We start from the raw sequence: 18,073 nt of genomic DNA, 5'->3' as shown, positions 1-18,073 counted from the left end.
TTATTATTATTATTATTGATTAGGCTACCAAAATTAGGTTCCAGCCGTTCAGCCTTGCTTCGCCCACCCAGTCTTTGTGTAACCTGATGCGCCCCACCAGAGAACTGCTGGCGACGGGCCTTCTCGCCCTTATCCCTCCGCTAAATCCGAGCCCCCGCCCCAGTTTTCCTACCCAGCCAGCCATGTGTTTCGTCGCTGGCGCCGCCACCCGCTCCCACATTCTCCAGAGATCTCTAGAGATCCCCAGATCGGCGGCGGCGCCGCGTTGCCAAGGCGCGCCTTGCCGTGCGTAAAGCAGGGCGCAGCTGCTCCAGCCCAGCGCGCTCCGTGTGTAACCAAGTGAACGGTTTCTCTTTCTAGAGGAGGGAAGCAAGGAAAGAAGGGAAGGAAAGGAAAGGAAAACGGGCAGCTGACGGGCCTGAAACCTCTCTGAGAAGCCCACGCCACTTTTCGAGGTAAGTCGGGAACGGAGGGTGGAGGAGGAACAGCTCTCTAGGGTGGGAGCGAAGCGGAGAGAAACTCCGCCTCGAGAATCTGTTCCTGCCACTTGGCGACACCCAAGAAATGGGGAACGAAGCTCGTTTACGGGCGAGGGAGAAGTGAAATGCCACTCTATTTCGGGCGGAGAGGAGGGGAGCCAAAGGCGAGCGAGGGGAACGGGCTGATTCGCTCCAGCCGGGAGAGGGCAGGGCACTGAGTTTGTGGAGGCAGGGCCGGGCCTGCGTTTCATCGGTTTAGGTGGTCGGCCCTCGCTGACTTTGTCCAGGGTCAGGATGGAATGGAGTCCTCGCTCTGTGCCCTCGGGTCTTCTGCAATTGAAAGGACAAATCACAATTAGAGACAGGGCCGGGGAAATTCTGCTCTGTACGCTTATGAAATGGTTAAAATAAAGCGAAGACAACGTTTTGTGGCTTCTTAAGGGCAGTATGTCATGAGCATTCGCGGGCTAGAGCCCATTCTAAGTGAGAGACAATTTGGCCAACTCATGGCTTTCCCTCTGCAGCTCCCTAAAACAGTAACTGGGCAGTATGGGGTGGGGATAAGAGACTCGATCCCTTCTGACTCCCAGTGGTGTAACCAAAGCTCTTGTGACATAAGGGGGCATTCAGTTTTGTTCAATGGGGTCTTCAGATTTGCAGAATTATTATAACACACACACACACCCTGACATACACCCAGCTTTATTCTGAACACAAATACATCAATTTGAACTTAATACAGCAAGAACATTTCTGGAGCGGTTCAAATACTGTTAGAGAGTTATAGAATCTGCTGTTGCTGTAGAGACCGATATGGGAGGGACATGTTTTGTTGCAGCTGGGGCAGATGCAACATGGCATTTCTCTCTGTGTGCTTCTCCCAAGCACTCATTCCTCCTCTGGTCACTGCTGTGGATATACTGTACAATCTGACTATCTGCCTCCAGGCACTGAGGTTGTCTGCAAGGGATTTCCATACAGCAGGTTTGATGTCGCCAGCCTTCATGTGACATTTGCAGACATCTTTGTGTAACAAGAATTGGTCTGCCATCAGGCCTGGTGCCTGAAGCCAGCTTTTTTCATGAATATTTTGGGTGAAGCATACTTTGCTGTAAATAGAGTGGAATAACTTGGGACTTTGAGGGCTTCTTCCTTTTGTAGGGTGGGGGAATACTTTATTTGTATTTCCTCCTCCTGTTTTTAAAGAGCAATAATGATTTTCTGATCATATTGTGTATTAATTCCTATTATTATAGGAATACAGTGGTACCTCGGGTTAAGAACTTAATTCGTTCTGGAGGTCCGTTCTTAACCTGAAAGTGTTCTTAACCTGAGGTACCACTTTAGTTAATGGGGCCTCCCGCTCCCGCCACACGATTTCTGTTCTCATCCTGAAGCAAAGTTCTTTACCTGAGGTACTATTTCTGGGTTAGTGGAGTCTGTAACCTGAAGCATCTGTAACCTGAAGTGTCTGTAACCCGAGGTACCACTGTATTGGATTGTTGTTTTTTATTTTTATCATCTATTTTGTGGTTTTATATCTTGTTTTTATTCTGTGAACCGCCCTGAGACCCCCAGGTATAAGGTGGTATATAAATTCAATTAATAATAATAATAATAATAATGGTTGTTGTTACCATATTAAAAAGTTATTGTTCTTTGTTTTTCCAGATGTCTAACACTCAGGGGTTACAAGAGGAGATGACTAGCGTGCAGAAAGCCCTTCCTGAGGCAAAGGAATGTTCTAGAAGCAAGTGCCCACTTTGCGCTCAGCTCTTCTCTGCCCCTAAAATACTGCCTTGTTTACACACCTTCTGCACAGCTTGCCTGGAGCTATTGGAGCCCTTTTCAGATCTGGGCTTGCCAGGTGAAGACTCAGACTCTAGTTCAGAAGGCCCTTGTCTCCAGAGCTTCCGGCAGCCGCAGCCACCATCGCCGCTGCTCAGCATCCTCTGTCCTGTCTGTGATGCTGAGGTGGATTTGCCACCAGGAGGGATCAAAGACCTGACCACCGATCACATGGCTCGGAAAGAGGTGCTGTTGGAGACCTTGCAGGGCGAAGGCCTTGGCTTAGCATGTGACCTCTGCATGGATGGAGAAGCTGTGAAGCACTGCCAGGCCTGCCGGGTCTGCCTTTGCCAGTTTTGCTGCCAAGCTCACAAGTACGTGCCCTGCCCAGCATAGCTGCCAAGTACCCCGTTTTCCCCGGGAAACCCCCATTTTTACTTACCTTTTCCCAGTGGTCCCCCGTATCACTTTGTCTCCTGTTTTTCTCCGTTATTTTCTCCTGCCGGCGGCCATTTTTTTCCCTGATTTGCCCTTCTATGGGCACAAAAAATGGCCGCCGCCGGCTTCAAAAGTCGCATCTACGCATGACCGGAAGTGCATAGGCGTGCCTTCCGGTGTCACACGGCTGCCGGTCCCGGATTCTGCAGTCCGGGACTTGGAAGGTAAGCTGCCCAGACAGTGCTATAGAGTCACCCTACATAATTTTGTGGTACCTTCCTGCATTTTATGCCCATTTTACAATCACATTGAATAACATGAAGGAGACTTGGACAGCCCCCCCCCCCACACTTTTATCCTTTAAACTGAACAACAGAATTAGAAGGCAGTGAAAAGGCTACAGAAGTGGGGTAGAGGCTCCTGGCCCTTTGCTCCCTGCCATTTTGCTACTTCAGCTGCTTTCCCACCTGCAGGTAAAATGATACAGTATCCTTTATTTCTTTTATACTGCAGATGCAGTTTAGGGCTATAAAGGTTAGCACCAACACTTTGAATTGTGCTCAGAAATGTACTGAGAGCCAATGTAGGTCTTTCAGGACCAGTGGGCCCAGCGGCCACTCCCAGTCACCTGTCTGGCAATCGCATTCTGGATTAGTTGTAGTTCGCAAGTCACCTTCAAAGATAGTCCCATGTAGAGCGTGTTGCAGTTGTCCAAGCAGGAGATAACTAGAGCATGCACCACTCTGGCGAGACAGTCTGCAGGCAGGTAGGGTCTCAGCCTGCATACCAGATGGAGCTGGTAGGCAGCTGCCCTGGACACAGAACTGACCTGCGGCTCCATGGAGAGCTGTGAGTCCCAGGCTGTGCACCTGGTCCTTCAGGGGAACAGTTACTCCATTCAGGACCAGGGAGTCCTCCACACCTGCCCACCCCCTGCCCCCCCAAACAGTAATCAGTACAATGGTACCTCAGTTTACAAACACAATTGGTTCTGGACGTCTGTACTTAACCTGAAGCGTACTTAACCTGAAGCGAACTTTCCCATTGAAAGTAATGGAAAGTGGATTAATCAATTCCAGATAGTCCGTGGAGTACTTAAACTGAAGCGTACTTAACCTGAAGCAAACTTTCCCATTGAAAGTAATGGAAAGTGGATTAATCCGTTCCAGATGGGTCTGTGGAGTACTTAAACTGAAAATACTCAAACCGAGGTGTACTTAAACCAAGGTACAGTGGAACCTAGGTTTATGAACACCTCAGTTTACGAATTTTCGGTTTACGAACGTCCCGGACCCATCTGGAACGGATTAATTCACTTTCCATTACTTTCAATGGGAAAGTTCGCTTCAGTTTATGAACAGACTTCCGGAACCAATTACACCCATGCTTTGGGTTAAGTACGCTTCAGGTTGAGTACTCCGTGGACCGTCTGGAACAGATTAATCCACTTTCCATTACTTTCAATGGGAAAGTTCGCTTCAGTTTATGAACGCTTCAGTTTATGAACAGACTTCCGGAACCAATTGTGTTCATAAACCGAGGTACCACTGTATGACTGTAATCAGGATTACTGTTCCCAGTGTGTGAATAGGAATGGTTTTTCTTGTGCCTTGCGGATGTTGTTTTCTGGTGATGCATAGACGGCTGAACTTTACACCTTACACTTCTAGGAGGCAGAAGAAAACCGCTTCCCACCCTGTTGTGGAGCTGCAGGACTTGAAGGGCTACACCCACATTGAGAAGCCCATCCAGTGCCTTTTGCACCCTTCAGAGGAGCTGACGCTCTTCTGTGAGCAGTGCGACATGTCTGTGTGCCAGGAGTGTGTGGTGGGTAAACACCGGCTGCATCCCTACAATTTCACCAGCAACGTTATCCATAAGCACGGAGACGCCATTCGGGAGCTCTTGAAGATCACTCAGCTGAACATGAGAACTCTGGAAGGCGCGCTCAGCCGTATTGAAGAGGTGGGCAGCGCCCTTAGCAGCCACGTAGAAGGCGTGGCTCGAGAGATCTGCGCTTTTGCAGATGGGTACGTGAAAGCCGTCGAAGAGCACCGAGACCGGCTGCTCAAGTCTCTGAATGAGCTGAAGGTGCAAAAGGAGAGCCTGCTGCATTTGCAGAAAGCCCAGCTGCTCCAGCTGTTCCTGGATATGCAGACAGGAGTGGAGTTTACCGAGCACCTGCTCACCAACGGCTCAGACGTTGAGATCCTCCTTACCAAAGGGGTGGTGGAGAACCGGCTGAGCAAGCTAACCAACATGGACTGCAATACCCACCCTGTTGCAGACGACAGAATCCACTTCTCTCCTCAAAAGAAGGCCGGCGTATACCATGGCTATGAAATCTTTGGGGCCGTTCTCAACAAAGCAGCTCATCCAGCCAAGTGTGTCCTTCAAGGAGCAGGTAAGGAGATGGCTTGTAGCAGCATAAAAACATCGTTAGAGCCTTTTTCAAAATTTTATTTATAATTTTCAGGTTTATACATTTCAATAATTTTACAGCCATTTTAACATTTCAAAACTTGACTTCCTTCCACCTCTTTCTGCAGTTCCTCAAATTTATTGTAAATACCTCCTGCATATCCAAATTAACTTAATCTGTTCATTTATTCATCTACTTTATAAATATATACTCTGATGAAACGGCAGGTTATTACAATAATTCTGCCAATGTTTCTGCCAATCTGTTTACAATTTATCTGTAAACATTCAATAAACCATTTCCATTCTTTTATAAAAAGTTTGCTTTATGAAAAAAAGTTGTTGGTTTTAGCTGAAATAATGTTTATTTAAATCCAAGCACATAGAAAAGTGCTTATGCTACAAGCACACAAGCTCCACCAACTTTTTATTTTTTCTTCTGCTGGAGAACTTTGCTTTTACAATTACTGTACAGGCTGTTTGGGCAGTTTGCCCTTGCCTAGGACTTTATAATAACCTGAGTGCACAACGTCAATTACAGGTGATAATCCGGCCTGATTTTTTGGCATACTTGAGCCTTGTCTGCCCACTAACTAGTGTCCACAGTTTATCCAGGTTGACTGTTGGACAGAAGTGCTGTTTTCCCCCCCAAATGGTAATTCCACCTCATACCAACCTTTCCAAAATAACCGGGATGGTATTCATCAAAGTTAATTCTGTGGTGGCGCAGGCCTCCAGCATTACCACGTCCTCCAGGATACTTTCTATGCTTACCAATACGACCATGGCTGTGGCTGACATGACCTTGCAGTTTCCTGGTCTTCCTCAGTCTTGAAGGCATCTTGCCAGCTCCCAGAAGGAAAGGCAAAAAGTTTGTTTAAAAAAAAAGAACATAGGAAGAGCGTGCTGGATCAGGCAAATGGCCCCTCTAATCCAGCATCCTGTTCTCACAGGGGCCAAACAGTTGCCTGTGGGAAACCGGCAAGCAGGATTTGAACACAAGAGCAGTCTCTCGTCCTGTGGCTTCCAGAAATTGGTGTGCAGAAGCATTGCTGCCTCCAGTTGTGGAGGCAGAGCACAGCCATCGTGGCTAGTAGCCATCAGTAGCCAATCCATGAATTTGTCTTATCTTCTTTTAAAGAGATCCTAGTTGGTGGCTATCCCTGCCACTGTAGGGAGGCTGTTAACCTGAGAATGTCGTCCTTTTTTAAATAATATTTTTTTTTAGTTTTCAATTACAACAATCAAATAATAGCTTCATTATAACAGGATGGCCAAATTATAATACAATTAATAATACCCACCATTGAGATGCCAAATTATACAATTTAGGTGGCCCCCCGCATGCTAGAATTAATGAATCATAGAATCATAGAGTTGGAAGAGACCACAAGGGCCATCCAGTCCAACCCCCTGCCAAGCAGGAAACACCATCAAAGCATTCTTGACATGTGCCTGTCAAGCCTCTGCTTAAAGACCTCCAAAGAAGGAGACTCCACCGCACTCCTTGGTAGCAAATTCCACTGCCGAACAGCTCTTACTGTCAGGAAGTTCTTCCTAATGTTTAGGTGGAATCTTCTTTCTTGTAGTTTGAATCCATTGCTCCATGTCCGCTTCTCTGGAGCAGCAGAAAACAACCTTTCACCCTCTTCTATATGACATCCTTTTAGATATTTGAACATGGCTATCATATCACCCCTTAACCTTCTCTTCTCCAGGCTAAACATACCCAGCTCCCTAAGCCGTTCCTCATAAGGCATCGTTTCCAGGCCTTTGACCATTTGGGTTGCCCTCCTCTGGACACGTTCCAGTTTGTCAGTATCCTTCTTGAACTAATGGTTTGATGATTTTCTTTATTTCTGTGTTCCAAGATCTTATCAATTTCAATCACGCTCCAGTCCAAATCCCAACCCCTTATATCGCAGCTGCAGTTTTAATGACTTCCATTCGTATTGACACATTGAATGATTTCTACGCTTACAGCGGAAGCATTCAAACTCTCATTCCTGTGTGTGGCAATTATTCTGTCCATAGTGTTTCTTCTTGTCCTTGTGATATATTATATCTATCTTTTGTCAGTTGTTGCTGTTCTCCAGCATGCCTTGGGTGGTGCTAGTGTCCCCTTGTTGTTTCAGAAGATCTCTCACCTGAGAATGTCTTTACACGTCTGTTTAAATGCAGCATTGGAGCTCCGTGGCAGAGCACATGTTTTGCATGCACAGAACAGCACCTGAAGTTCAGTCCCCAGGTACATCATCTTGGGTAGAAGCTTGCCGGAAGCCTTGGACAGTAGTGAGGAAGAAAGGGCAGAGTCATTTAAGGGAGGACGACTCTTCGCATTTTCTTCCCAATTGCTCTGCTCTGCTTTTTCAGATCTCGGCAGCACTCATCAGAACAAGCCTGCCGGCTTCACTCTGGTCTGCAAGGACGCTTCCGATGAGCCGATGGACAGAGGAGGGGAGCCCGTCCAGGTGTCCATTTTCCATAAAGACAGGAAGGATTGGTTGGTAGCTATTCTGCAAAGTGTTGTCCGCTTCGGTCTGTTTCACGTTTCCTTTTAAGAGTCCCTCCACAGGTACGTTCATGAGCACGAAAAGGGTAAGGAGGTGAATTGCCAGAATCAGAACGTTGGCGGAAGAATCGTACCCGAGAGCACAGGTGAAGGGATGCATGCAGATTTGCGGCAGCCTGCATTAATTTAGGAGTATACGGGCATTTGAATAGTGAATAAACAGGAAGACATGAGCATCAGCCAATGAGGAGCGACTTGCATCTGGTGGTTGCAGCAGCCATTTCCAGGTCAAGATATTCAGCTGCATAGTGGCAACTGGAACACCTGAAAACTAGAAATGTTTAGGGCATAGCTGCCAAGTTATCCCTTTTTTTAAGGGATTTTCCCTTATGCTCAATAGGCTTCCTCGCGAGAAAAGGGAAAACTTGGCAGCTATGGTTTAGGGGTACTCTCATTTCCCTACTCATATTGAAATACTGCCCCTCAATGAGGCCAAACTCAGATTCACAAAATGTTTAGGGGTATGCGCCCCCCTGCGTTCTCCCAGAAAAAAACCCACTGCCTTTGCCCCATCTTAGCCTCTCTTGCCTATTTTATTTTACTTTAAATATGTTGTAAACTGCCTCAAGATAATGGTTAGTAGTAGTAGTAATAATAATAAGTTATTTATACCCCACCCATCTGGCTGGGTTTCCCCAGCCACTCTGGGCGGCTTCCAACAAAAATTAAAAATACATTAAATAAGTAGGAAAGGCATAAAGACTCCAAATTAATATATACAGTGGTACCTCTACTTACGAATAACTCTACTTAGGAATGTTTCTACTTACGAATGGAGCTCCATCCGCCATCTTTGATGTGGTTTAGATAGGATTTTTTCTACTTACGAATTTTTAGATAGGGTTGATTCTACTTACGAATTTTTTCTCCCAATGCATTCCTATGGGATTCGACTTACAATTTTTTTTGACTTACAAATGTGCCTTCGGAACGCATTAAATTCGTAAGTAGAGGTACCACTGTATTAGGCATTTTCCTTCTGTCTTTCCAAAAGGAATCCTTTGCTGGTGGGAGGCATGCTTGTGCTCCTTCTATGAGTCATCATCTGATAGTACGTAGCTGTTCATGTGAGTAAACCAGTCGTAGGTATTGGCATTGATTGAGGTAAGCTGGCTGTGATGAACAGCTCCCTGAGTCTCAAAGAGCTGGATGACACCTTTAAAATTGGATTAATTTAGCAAGTCCAGTTTCTGATGGAAACACTCCATTGTGAGACTTATTGATTTAAGGCTTTCATCAATTCAATGTATTTCTAATACATCTTTCAACCAAAGTATCCAAATCGGTCCATCAGACCTTTTAGTACAACAAGAAGACATTATAAAGTTTTTTCAGAGCACTGTGGCCCAAATACCAAAAAGTTCCCATATATTCAGAAGTATAATGTATTCCTATTGTATTTAAAAACTCATAAGGTTATATCAAATTTGGAGTTGCTTTATACTTTATTCTTCAATCTATTAATTCCCAAGCATGTCATGCCTTTGATGAGCTGGATTCTAAATGTGCTTAACATTCCAGTAGGGTAATTCATTGCAGATATGCAAAAAGAAAACTTGTTGTTTCACAGCTTATTCAAAGCTGGTTTCTGAGTTCAGGTTTACAGAGCAGTGTTTTTGTGTCTAAGGAATTTGCAGTCATTTAAAGAAGGAATCTTGTGCTTTGACATGCATAGAGAAGCAACAATAAGTACCCCTTTGTCCAAACTAACACGTGGTGCCAAATTCCTGTAAATCAGTATTAGGGACTGGGGACTTGGTTAAAATATTCACCCAGGGCAGATAGGAAAGGAGCACTGAATCCTTTCCTTGTACAGTGGTACCTTGGTTCTCAAATGCTTTGGTACACAAACACCGAAAACCTAGAAGTAAGTGTTCTGGTTTTCGAATGTTTTTTGGAAGCTGAACGTCCAATGCGGCTGTCAGCTATTGTTTCCAGGGCACTGGCACCAATCAGAAGCTGGGCCTTGGTTTTTGAACATTTCAGAAGTCAAACGGACTTCCGGAATGGATTACGTCTGGCGCTTTTGTTTTTGCCATTGATTTTGCGTTTTTGTTTTTGTGACTGTGTGGATAATAATGTTTACCATCTACAATACTGTCTTATTTAATTTATAGTACAGTAAATTGATTACTGCTTTCATTTTATGGATCAATGGTCTCATTAGATAATAAAATTCATGTTAAATTGTTGTTTTAGGGGCTGTTTTCAAAAATCTGTTTTGCATTCCTTTCTATGGGAAAGTGCACCTTGGTTTTGGAACACTTTGGTTTTGGAATGGACTTACAGAACAGATTAAGTTTGAGAACCAAGGTACCACTGTAGTGTTGTTGTTTTTCCTCATCCAAAACTGCCTTTCCTCAACTGGTTTTCTCATGGAATTGACTGCTTCTTTATCTTGAAGAAAACAGGTGTGGAGATTTGTCTAGTGATGGGAATAATGTTCCCCAGTCACCAGTAGTATACTTCAAATCCAGTCTTCATTTCTGCTTTACAGCAATGACCTGATTCTGACACACAGGTCTACCACCATCACATCCAGATTGACTCTTCAGGTCCTGAAGTTGGAAAGAAGTTCACCCGTGGTTCAAAAATACCAGTTGTGGGATATCCTCGATTCTATTAAGCAACTCACTACTTGAGACCTCTTAAAATAATCACCAACTTCATCAGTCACTGGGTCAAAGTCTCTATACAGTACAAACTTCTTCTTATTTTTGCATGCCAAGCAATTATTTTTCTTTCCTTACTGTCTTAAATCCAGCGTCATCAAGGCCAGCGTAAGTGACAACCAAGATGGGACATACCATATTTCTTACATCCCTGAGGAACCGGGCAAGTACAAGGTCTGCGTCTTTGTCAGAGGTCAACATGTACAGGTACTGTATTTTTTCACTCCATAGGGCGCACCTGACCATAGGACACACCTAGTTTTTAGAGTAGGAAAACAAGAAAAAAATATTTCGCTTTCTTGAATTGTCCTAGGCATAGCAGCCAACTCCTAGAGGCCTAGGTGCCTTTGCCACCCCCACCCCCCCATTAAATATTTGAGGAAGCTTCTTTTGCAAAGGGGGAAAGCTCCATTTTTTTGAGGATCAGCTCAAAGTTGCTGAGCTTACCTTGCAAAGGGGAAAAATCCTGTTTTTATGGGGTTCAACTCACAGTTCTGCAGCTTCTCTAGGAAGGGAAAGGGACCCATTTCTACAGTTTCCAGACAGATAATCTAATCAGCCAGTCACATGTCACTGGGGAAACAAGCAGCCTGCCTCTGCAGACAACAATTGAGGCCTGGGCAAGGGGCCTGGGCGGGGCCGGGAAGGGAGCTAGGTCCCTGATCTCTTGCAATCAGCTGCTGAGCGGGTCCTTTCAACACTCTCTTTCCCCCTTCTTAAAAAAAAAAGCACAATCTGCCTTTAGCCCCTGGGCAGTTCGGCTCCAGGGACCACGCATTCACTCCATAAGACACACAGACATTTCCTCTTACTTTTTAGGAGGAAAAAAGTGCATCTTATGGAGCGAAAAATACGGTAACACTTCTGCTAGCTTTTGTGGCTGTGGCTGATTTTGGGGAGTCAACCAAAAATGGGCAGACCCGTGGCAAGAGCAGGAATGGAGAGGTAGGAGAGAGGAGTTAGGATTGGAGCTTAAGGCACTTCTGAACTCAGTGCTTGCCCAGGGATGGGAATGGCTGAGGGGGCTTCTCAGAGCCTCAGTTGGCTTGAGCTTCAAGCTATCAAAGGGGGGGCTCGAGGCACTTCTTCCTCAAACCTGGCTTTGATAGTCACTGCCTTAGATGAATCCCTTGGACTTTAGGGGGACAGAACATGTTGCCTCCATTTTCATTGGTTTAAGGGCTTTGGAAACATCTAAAGGCATATCGCCTTTCGTTGTCGTGAAGAAAGTATACATGGGGAAAGTGTTGACAAGTTTGATTGTCAGAGAACCACAACAACATGAGTGGGCCCAGAGGGTACATACCCACTCTTTGACACAACTCATCAGCATAATTTATACAAACACTTTAATAAATACATAGAAAGTGTGGTTGTGTACAAAGGACTATGACCCTGCAGGCATTACACACATATACAGTGGAACCTCGGTTTTTGAGTGACTCGGAAGCTGAATGTTCCAGTTTTCGAACGCCGAAAACCTAGAAGTAATTGCTTCCGTTTTCGAACAGCTTCCGAGGCACATTTCTCAATTGAGTTTGCTGACCGCCCATTGCGCCTCAGTTGTTGAACGTTTCAGAAGTAGAATGGTCTTGTTGTGGATCCAGAATTGTGGCCTCCACGGTCACTTACGGACCCCTTGTTAAAATTGTGTTCATGGAAGACAATCTTACTCGGCTACGAGTGATCGCGGAAGAAGAAGAAGAAGAAGAAGAAGAAGAAGAAGAAGAAGAAGAAGAAGAAGAAGAAGAAGAAGAAGAAGAAGAAGAAGAAGAAGAAGAAGAAGAAGAAGAAGAAGAAGAAGAAGAGGGTGGTCTTCCAGAACAGATTACGTTCGACAACCAAGGTTCCACTGTATTTAAGATTGGTAAATATTACTTAAGGCAGAGGGCCTTCTCAGTAGCGGCATCCATCCTGTGGAACGCCCTCCTGTCAGATGTCAAGGAAATAAACAGCTATCTGACTTTTAGAAGACATCTGAAGGCAGCCCTGTATAGGGAAGTTTGTGTTTTAATTTGTACTGTGTTTTAATTTGTTGGAAGCCACCCAGAGTGGCTGGGGCAAACCCAGTCAGATGGGTGGCATAATAATAATAATAGTAATAATAATAGTTGCTGCTGCTGCTGTTGTTATACTGTTTTAGAAAATGGTTGCTAGTCCTTTCCCCCACTCAGAGTAAGTGTAAGGCTTGTAATAACACCTCCTGCTGCTACAACCTTTGATGTCATATTATCCTTTAGTATGACATGCAAATCTGTCCCTTTCACAACTTGCTCTCTGCAGGGCTCCCCCTTCACCATGATTGTAAAGAAGAAGTTCCGCCCACACCGAGGCGTCTTCCACTGCTGCACGTTCTGCTCTAGTGGGGGGCAGAAGGCTGCTCAGTGCGCTTGTGCAGGAGTCATGCCTGGTAAGTCACTGCTTCCCCATAAGCTACTGGGTCATGCACAGTTGTAATGTTATCTCTCTCTCCAGGGAACTTTTAATGGTCTACAGCAGTGTTTCCCAACTTTTTTTTGGACATGCCCCACCTAAGCATCTCTAAAATTCTGGTGCCCTCCCCCCCGCAATAATATATAATTCTTACTATTCAAAAAGTGAACTCCTATTCGCATGGAGGACGCTTGAAAGGCCATTAACTGTTAATAACTCATTCTCGAATTCCCAGCCTTAAAAATCAAATTGCCCCACGTTGAGGACCATGGGTCTTCAAAAATGGGGCTCATTCGATTTGTACAGCCATCAGGCTTTTCAGATTGTGGAAATTAAAATGATCATGCAGACAAAGGATATATAATTGATTTCAATTCATCCGTCTTGTCCGAGAATAGCTTTTGCCTTCCATCTACAAGCTTGGGTGTCTGTTTTACAATGATGGTGGCTGGAATCTTTCATCTGTGCTATTACACTTATGGCCATTTTGCTGGAGATGTTTTTGCATCCTGAGAGTTGTGTAGGGAGGTGGCTAACAGGCTGAGGTGCAACTCAGGAATCCCTGATTCAAGTGTCACTGCTGCTTTCAACCTCTTTTTTTGTTTCCTGCTTTACCTTCATCTGTGTACAAGGTTGAATATAGTCTTATCTCCTCTGCTTATAAATGACCTGAAGTCAGTGGTTCTCAAACTTTTTCCTCTGGGTCACATTTTCTGAATAAATTTTTTCTCACACCACAGCAAGTGTTTTATTGGTAAGAAATACATTGAGGGAGCAGGGGAGATAAACAACTCCAAGCAGTGCCTGGCTTGTAATATAGAGCACAACAACTTTATGGGACACCCAGAAAGTAAAAACAACACAGCTGAATAAGAACTTGTATCATTCCCAAAATATAATTATAAACAATCCTCTTGCTATGTACCTAAGCATGTAGACAAGCTCAGTGAGAAGTGTGAGCTTGCTTTTGCTGGGTAATCTCATTTATATTATGTCTCGTTTGAGACAAACAAATTCTCATCTCCTCACCAACAGAAAGAAGCCTTTCTCTTTTCTAATTGTTCCTGAATCTTCCTGCCACACTTGCCAGTGCAGCACTCCACACCTTTTGAGAACCACTGCCCAAAGTGCAGGAAATAGCAAGTTTCCTTGGATAGCATTTCTAACCAGTAAAACAGTTTCTTTTCCGATGGACAGGTGGCTATCAGGGCTGTGGTCACGGACACAAGGGCCACCCTGGTGCTCCTCACTGGTCCTGCTGTGGCAGCGTAGCTGAAGCCTCCGAGTGCTCCATTGTGCCGTCTGGTGAGACCTTGGGAAGGAGCCCACTTAGGACTGTGGTGCTCTAAAAGGGGCTTCTGGCAAGGCGTCAAGGCTTCAGCCCGCAAGGAGTTACTCAGCAGCACTAGCTGCCAGAGAATTTCCTGGATTGAGAAGATGAGACATGTCAAAATAAAAAAAGTGCCTTCTATCCCACCTTTGCACTGTTTGTGAGAATTTGTGTGTGTGTGTGTGTGTGTGTGTGTGTGTGTGTGTGTGTGATTGGGGCAAGCTCTGGGAATTGTATTACTGAAAAAAGTAGCTCAGTTGCTGGAACTATGCCAGGAAGTGCAATATCCAGTAAAAGGTTTGTATGTTTTCAAAAGCATCATTACACCCAAGGTCAAATTTGATGCGTGCCGAACCCTTTCGGAAACAGGAACATAAGTTCTCCTGGGGAGATCTTTGACCTCCCTCAGCCCACATAAACATGCATAAGGCCCAATCTGGCAGGAAAATTTCTTTCTCCAGGGCAGGGCAGGCAAAGGCTTAGGCCAAAATTGATGAGGTTATGGTACATTAATGCAGTTCTGTACACTTTTAAAACTCTGCAAATATCAGCTATGAGGATGATAAACACAGGCTGTGGTGCAAAGGGGCATCTTTCTCCCATGCCATTTCCTGGGATGAATACCAAGGGTTTCCCTCCTTCCTTGTCTGCATCTTAGCCTACACTATACAACGTCATATTTTCTGCACTGTGCTTTAACAGGTTGGAAACCCTGCTCCAAATTAGTGCCTCCCCAACTGCCCATCCTTGTTTTATTTCGAGGCCATCCAGAGTTCTCCCTTGTGAGAGGGAGTCCCAGCTGAGAAGCCCCCCCCCCTTTGCTCTATAATTGAATGCATCTGACTCCAAATGGTGTGCTTATTGGTAAGCTTTTCAGACTAGGTATTTCCCTACACTCACAAAATGTTCTGGGTATGAAGGAAGTTGCCTCCATGAGATCTAGGTTGCTCACGGAAGAGAGTTTGGGGAACAAAGAATGGTTGACCATGGTGTGGGAAGGGGAACCCAAGGCAACCAGAGATTTTAACCACAGGGTGAAAACATGATTTAGGTTTTCCCTCAACCCCACTTCAGCTAAAATTCAGGACGCAACCCTTAAGATAATTTTTCAGTGGCAGTCAAACTTACATCATAGAACAACATTGAAATTGTGCTTCCCGTCCAAAGAGGAATGGCAAACCAAGCTGATGGACTATGCTGAAATGGCAAAACTAACTGGAAAACTCAGGAACCAAGAAGACAAAAAAAATAAGAAAGAATGGGAATTTTTTAATAATTTATTTAGGAGGCCACTGTAAGCAGACAAAAACAGTAGGATTTTAATAACACTTGTAACAAGTACTATGCAGAATATGGACAGATTTAAAATTTGGATAATGAAATAATATACCGTTGAAAACATTGAGAATCAGACCCAAGGAGGGGATGGAGGGAAGTCTAGAAATTCAGAGAAATCTCTAAATGTTGATATTTATTTGGTATTGTTATAGCTCTCTACACTTGCAGAATCAAATAAAGATTATTTTCAAATAAATAAAATTGTGCTGCATGGTGGATCAGACATGATAAACTGCTGTTCTTGAGCGCCCAAGGCAGCATAGCAGGAAAGCTTGGCAAAACTGAACCAGTTTGAAAAAGTTTATACCTGCTTTTCCAGCTCATGTCACTCCAGTCCTCTGGTTTCCCACATTAATCTCTGGTGGGATCTGCTGCATCAGCATAAGTATCAGGAATGAGAAGCAACTGCTGTCCTTTCCAGCTGTGCCCCAGATTGCAGCCAGATTTGCTTTGCTCCATAGAATTCAATGGAGTCCACTGAGATCCAAGCCAGCCCTTCTTCCCATAGCCTTTCCCTTATTTTCCTGTACAGGTCATGTTCCTGTAGTTTGTAATCCATGAGATTTGGGTGGATTACTAATTCATTTCCATTGTATTTCCAGAATGTATTAATTTGGAAAGAAAACACTCGTTTCCCATCAAAGCCCTGAAGTGACCCCATGTCAAAAATAAAGACATTTGCACACACTGTATTAATGCTGCAAGGGACTTTTTGATGTGTTCTTATGACCAACAGGTGGTTGAAGGAGCGAGCCGCATTCCAGTGAGTGAGCCTGTCCCTGGCTATAATACTGGTGTTAGTCCTCTCACTGGTCAGAGCGGAAGCAGCTAATGGGCAGAAGGATTAGGAGAGGGAGGCTGGGGAAGATGAAACAGGTTTAAAAAGGCAACTGAAACCAGTTTAGGTTAGATTATTTTTCAAAACTATTGGGTTTTTGTTTAGTTTTTTAGAGTAAATGAAGGGATTTCACTCTGCTGAAATTCATCATTTACAACTTTTAAAAGGGACATAGGCCATTTTCACCTGTGATCTCTGCTGTAATTGATTTCAAATACTGCACACATATATCTTAATCAGGTATTTGTTCCTAAAAAGTGTTAGGAGAGGCATTAAATTTTGAATTAAAAGTAAACTGAAGGAAAATAGAAGATCAAAGAAGACTTAACCCTAATAACACAGGGACAGTAAATTTGAGAAAGTGCTTCCCCAAAAAGAGTTTAGCAAAGCCATATTTAAACTGAAAACTCAGAAAAATACCAAGATGGAGAATTTAAAGAGAATCAAGAATATTAAAAATACTGAACTGGAAAAGCCAAGAGAAAAAAGCCAAGATAAATGAAGGAATGTGAAGCGGGGGAACAAGTTTTATTTACCTATCAAACTAATTAGTCTTTGGATAAAAAGGAGCACATTAAAGGGTACATGGATATGAAGTCTTCTTAAAGTAGGGGAAAAATAGAAGGGTTTTGTTTTAAAAGGCAGGGTTTTTTGTTACTGAAGCGAGAGATGTGCATGTGGGGGAGAAAAAGCAAAGAAGACAGGGAGAGGACAAAACTTTCCTTCTAATTTAATATGTTGACTCAGGTTGCCTAGGAAGGAGAGAAAGACCAGTAAGTTAAAAAAAACTTGCTGAAAAGGCGAAAGAAGCATTTGGAGGATGAATCTGTTGATGGCGACTGGAGAGTGACTGCTCAGGGACATGACAAGTCCAGGATCCTGTGGAAAAATGCTTTCTATGAGGGAAGTTACTGAGAGAGTGGAGTGGCCACAGTGGTGGATTAGGAACTGGGAGACTAGAGTTCAAATCCCCACACTGCCATGAAACTCTCTCTCTCTCAGCCTAACCTTCCTCACAGGGTTGTTGTGAGGATCAAATGAGAAAGCAGACTAGAACATCAACTCCACCAAGCCTCTCCAGCAGAACCTGCAAGATTACGAAAAGATATGGGTATTGGAGCTCAAAAGGTAACTATGGAACAGGCCAGGCAAAGTGATCCCTGATGCATAACGTGGATCTCTGGTGGTAATAACCAAGGTTTTTGGGCTTTATTTGATTTTTGCCAAGCATCTTTTAGGAACAGCTATTTAGCACATAGCTCAGGCAACACAAACTGTTGACTTTATACAAACAAAAATATACAAACTTCTCACTTTGAAGCGACCATCACAGATGAAGAAAGGTAGCTGTCAAGTACTCTTGTATTTTTGGAGGCAATGACAGGTTCAGATACCTCACAAGTAAGCCCTAAACGCTACATCACAATGAGAGCAGCAATACAGTTGTATACATTATGCCTGAAGGACTCACTAGGTGAGTATCCCTTGCTTGGCTGGGAAGAAAATTTCTCTTGTGTTCCTTCTGCAACTCTTTGTGCTAAGACTCTTTCAGGTTGTGGTGACTGAGTTGTCAGAAGAGGTCCTATTATGCGTCACCACAATGAGGCTCACCTGCAGGTAGGAGAGCACTTCTTTTGTTCTAGCTTAGGCATCCCCAGACTTCGGCCCTCCAGATGTTTTGGACTACAATTCCCATCTTCCCCGACCACTGGTCCTGTTAGCTAGGGATCATGGGAGTTGTAGGCCAAAACATCTGGAGGGCCG

The 18,073-nt window shown here is 44.3% G+C and overlaps 1 protein-coding gene and 1 pseudogene across 1 annotated transcript; one reads left to right on the top strand and one right to left on the bottom strand.

Moving 5' to 3' along the window:
- Positions 1-198: 198 nt before the first annotated feature.
- Positions 199-16,327, top strand: TRIM45 (tripartite motif containing 45). Its single transcript, XM_035097339.2, has 7 exons — positions 199-455; positions 2,151-2,641; positions 4,376-5,109; positions 7,500-7,629; positions 10,463-10,577; positions 12,654-12,780; positions 14,001-16,327. The coding sequence occupies exons 2-7, from the start codon at positions 2,151-2,153 to the stop codon at positions 14,150-14,152; spliced, it is 1,749 nt and encodes a 582-aa protein (XP_034953230.1). The 5' UTR covers positions 199-455; the 3' UTR covers positions 14,153-16,327.
- LOC118075393 (large ribosomal subunit protein uL15-like) lies at positions 5,521-5,970 on the bottom strand (annotated as a pseudogene).
- Positions 16,328-18,073: the final 1,746 nt, after the last annotated feature.

This window comes from Zootoca vivipara, chromosome 16, assembly GCF_963506605.1.
Source record: "Zootoca vivipara chromosome 16, rZooViv1.1, whole genome shotgun sequence".
Taxonomy (NCBI): domain Eukaryota; kingdom Metazoa; phylum Chordata; class Lepidosauria; order Squamata; family Lacertidae; genus Zootoca; species Zootoca vivipara.
Note: the sequence above shows the minus strand (reverse complement) of the source record. Positions and strands in the feature narration are given on the sequence as shown.

Coding starts and splice junctions, on each gene's coding strand:
- TRIM45 (XM_035097339.2), top strand. CDS start 2,151: ATGTCTAACACTCAGGGGTTACAAGAGGAGATGACTAGCGTGCAGAAA. Junction 2,642..4,375: donor TTTTGCTGCCAAGCTCACAA/GTACGTGCCCTG, acceptor TTACACTTCTAG/GAGGCAGAAGAAAACCGCTT. Junction 5,110..7,499: donor GTGTGTCCTTCAAGGAGCAG/GTAAGGAGATGG, acceptor CTGCTTTTTCAG/ATCTCGGCAGCACTCATCAG.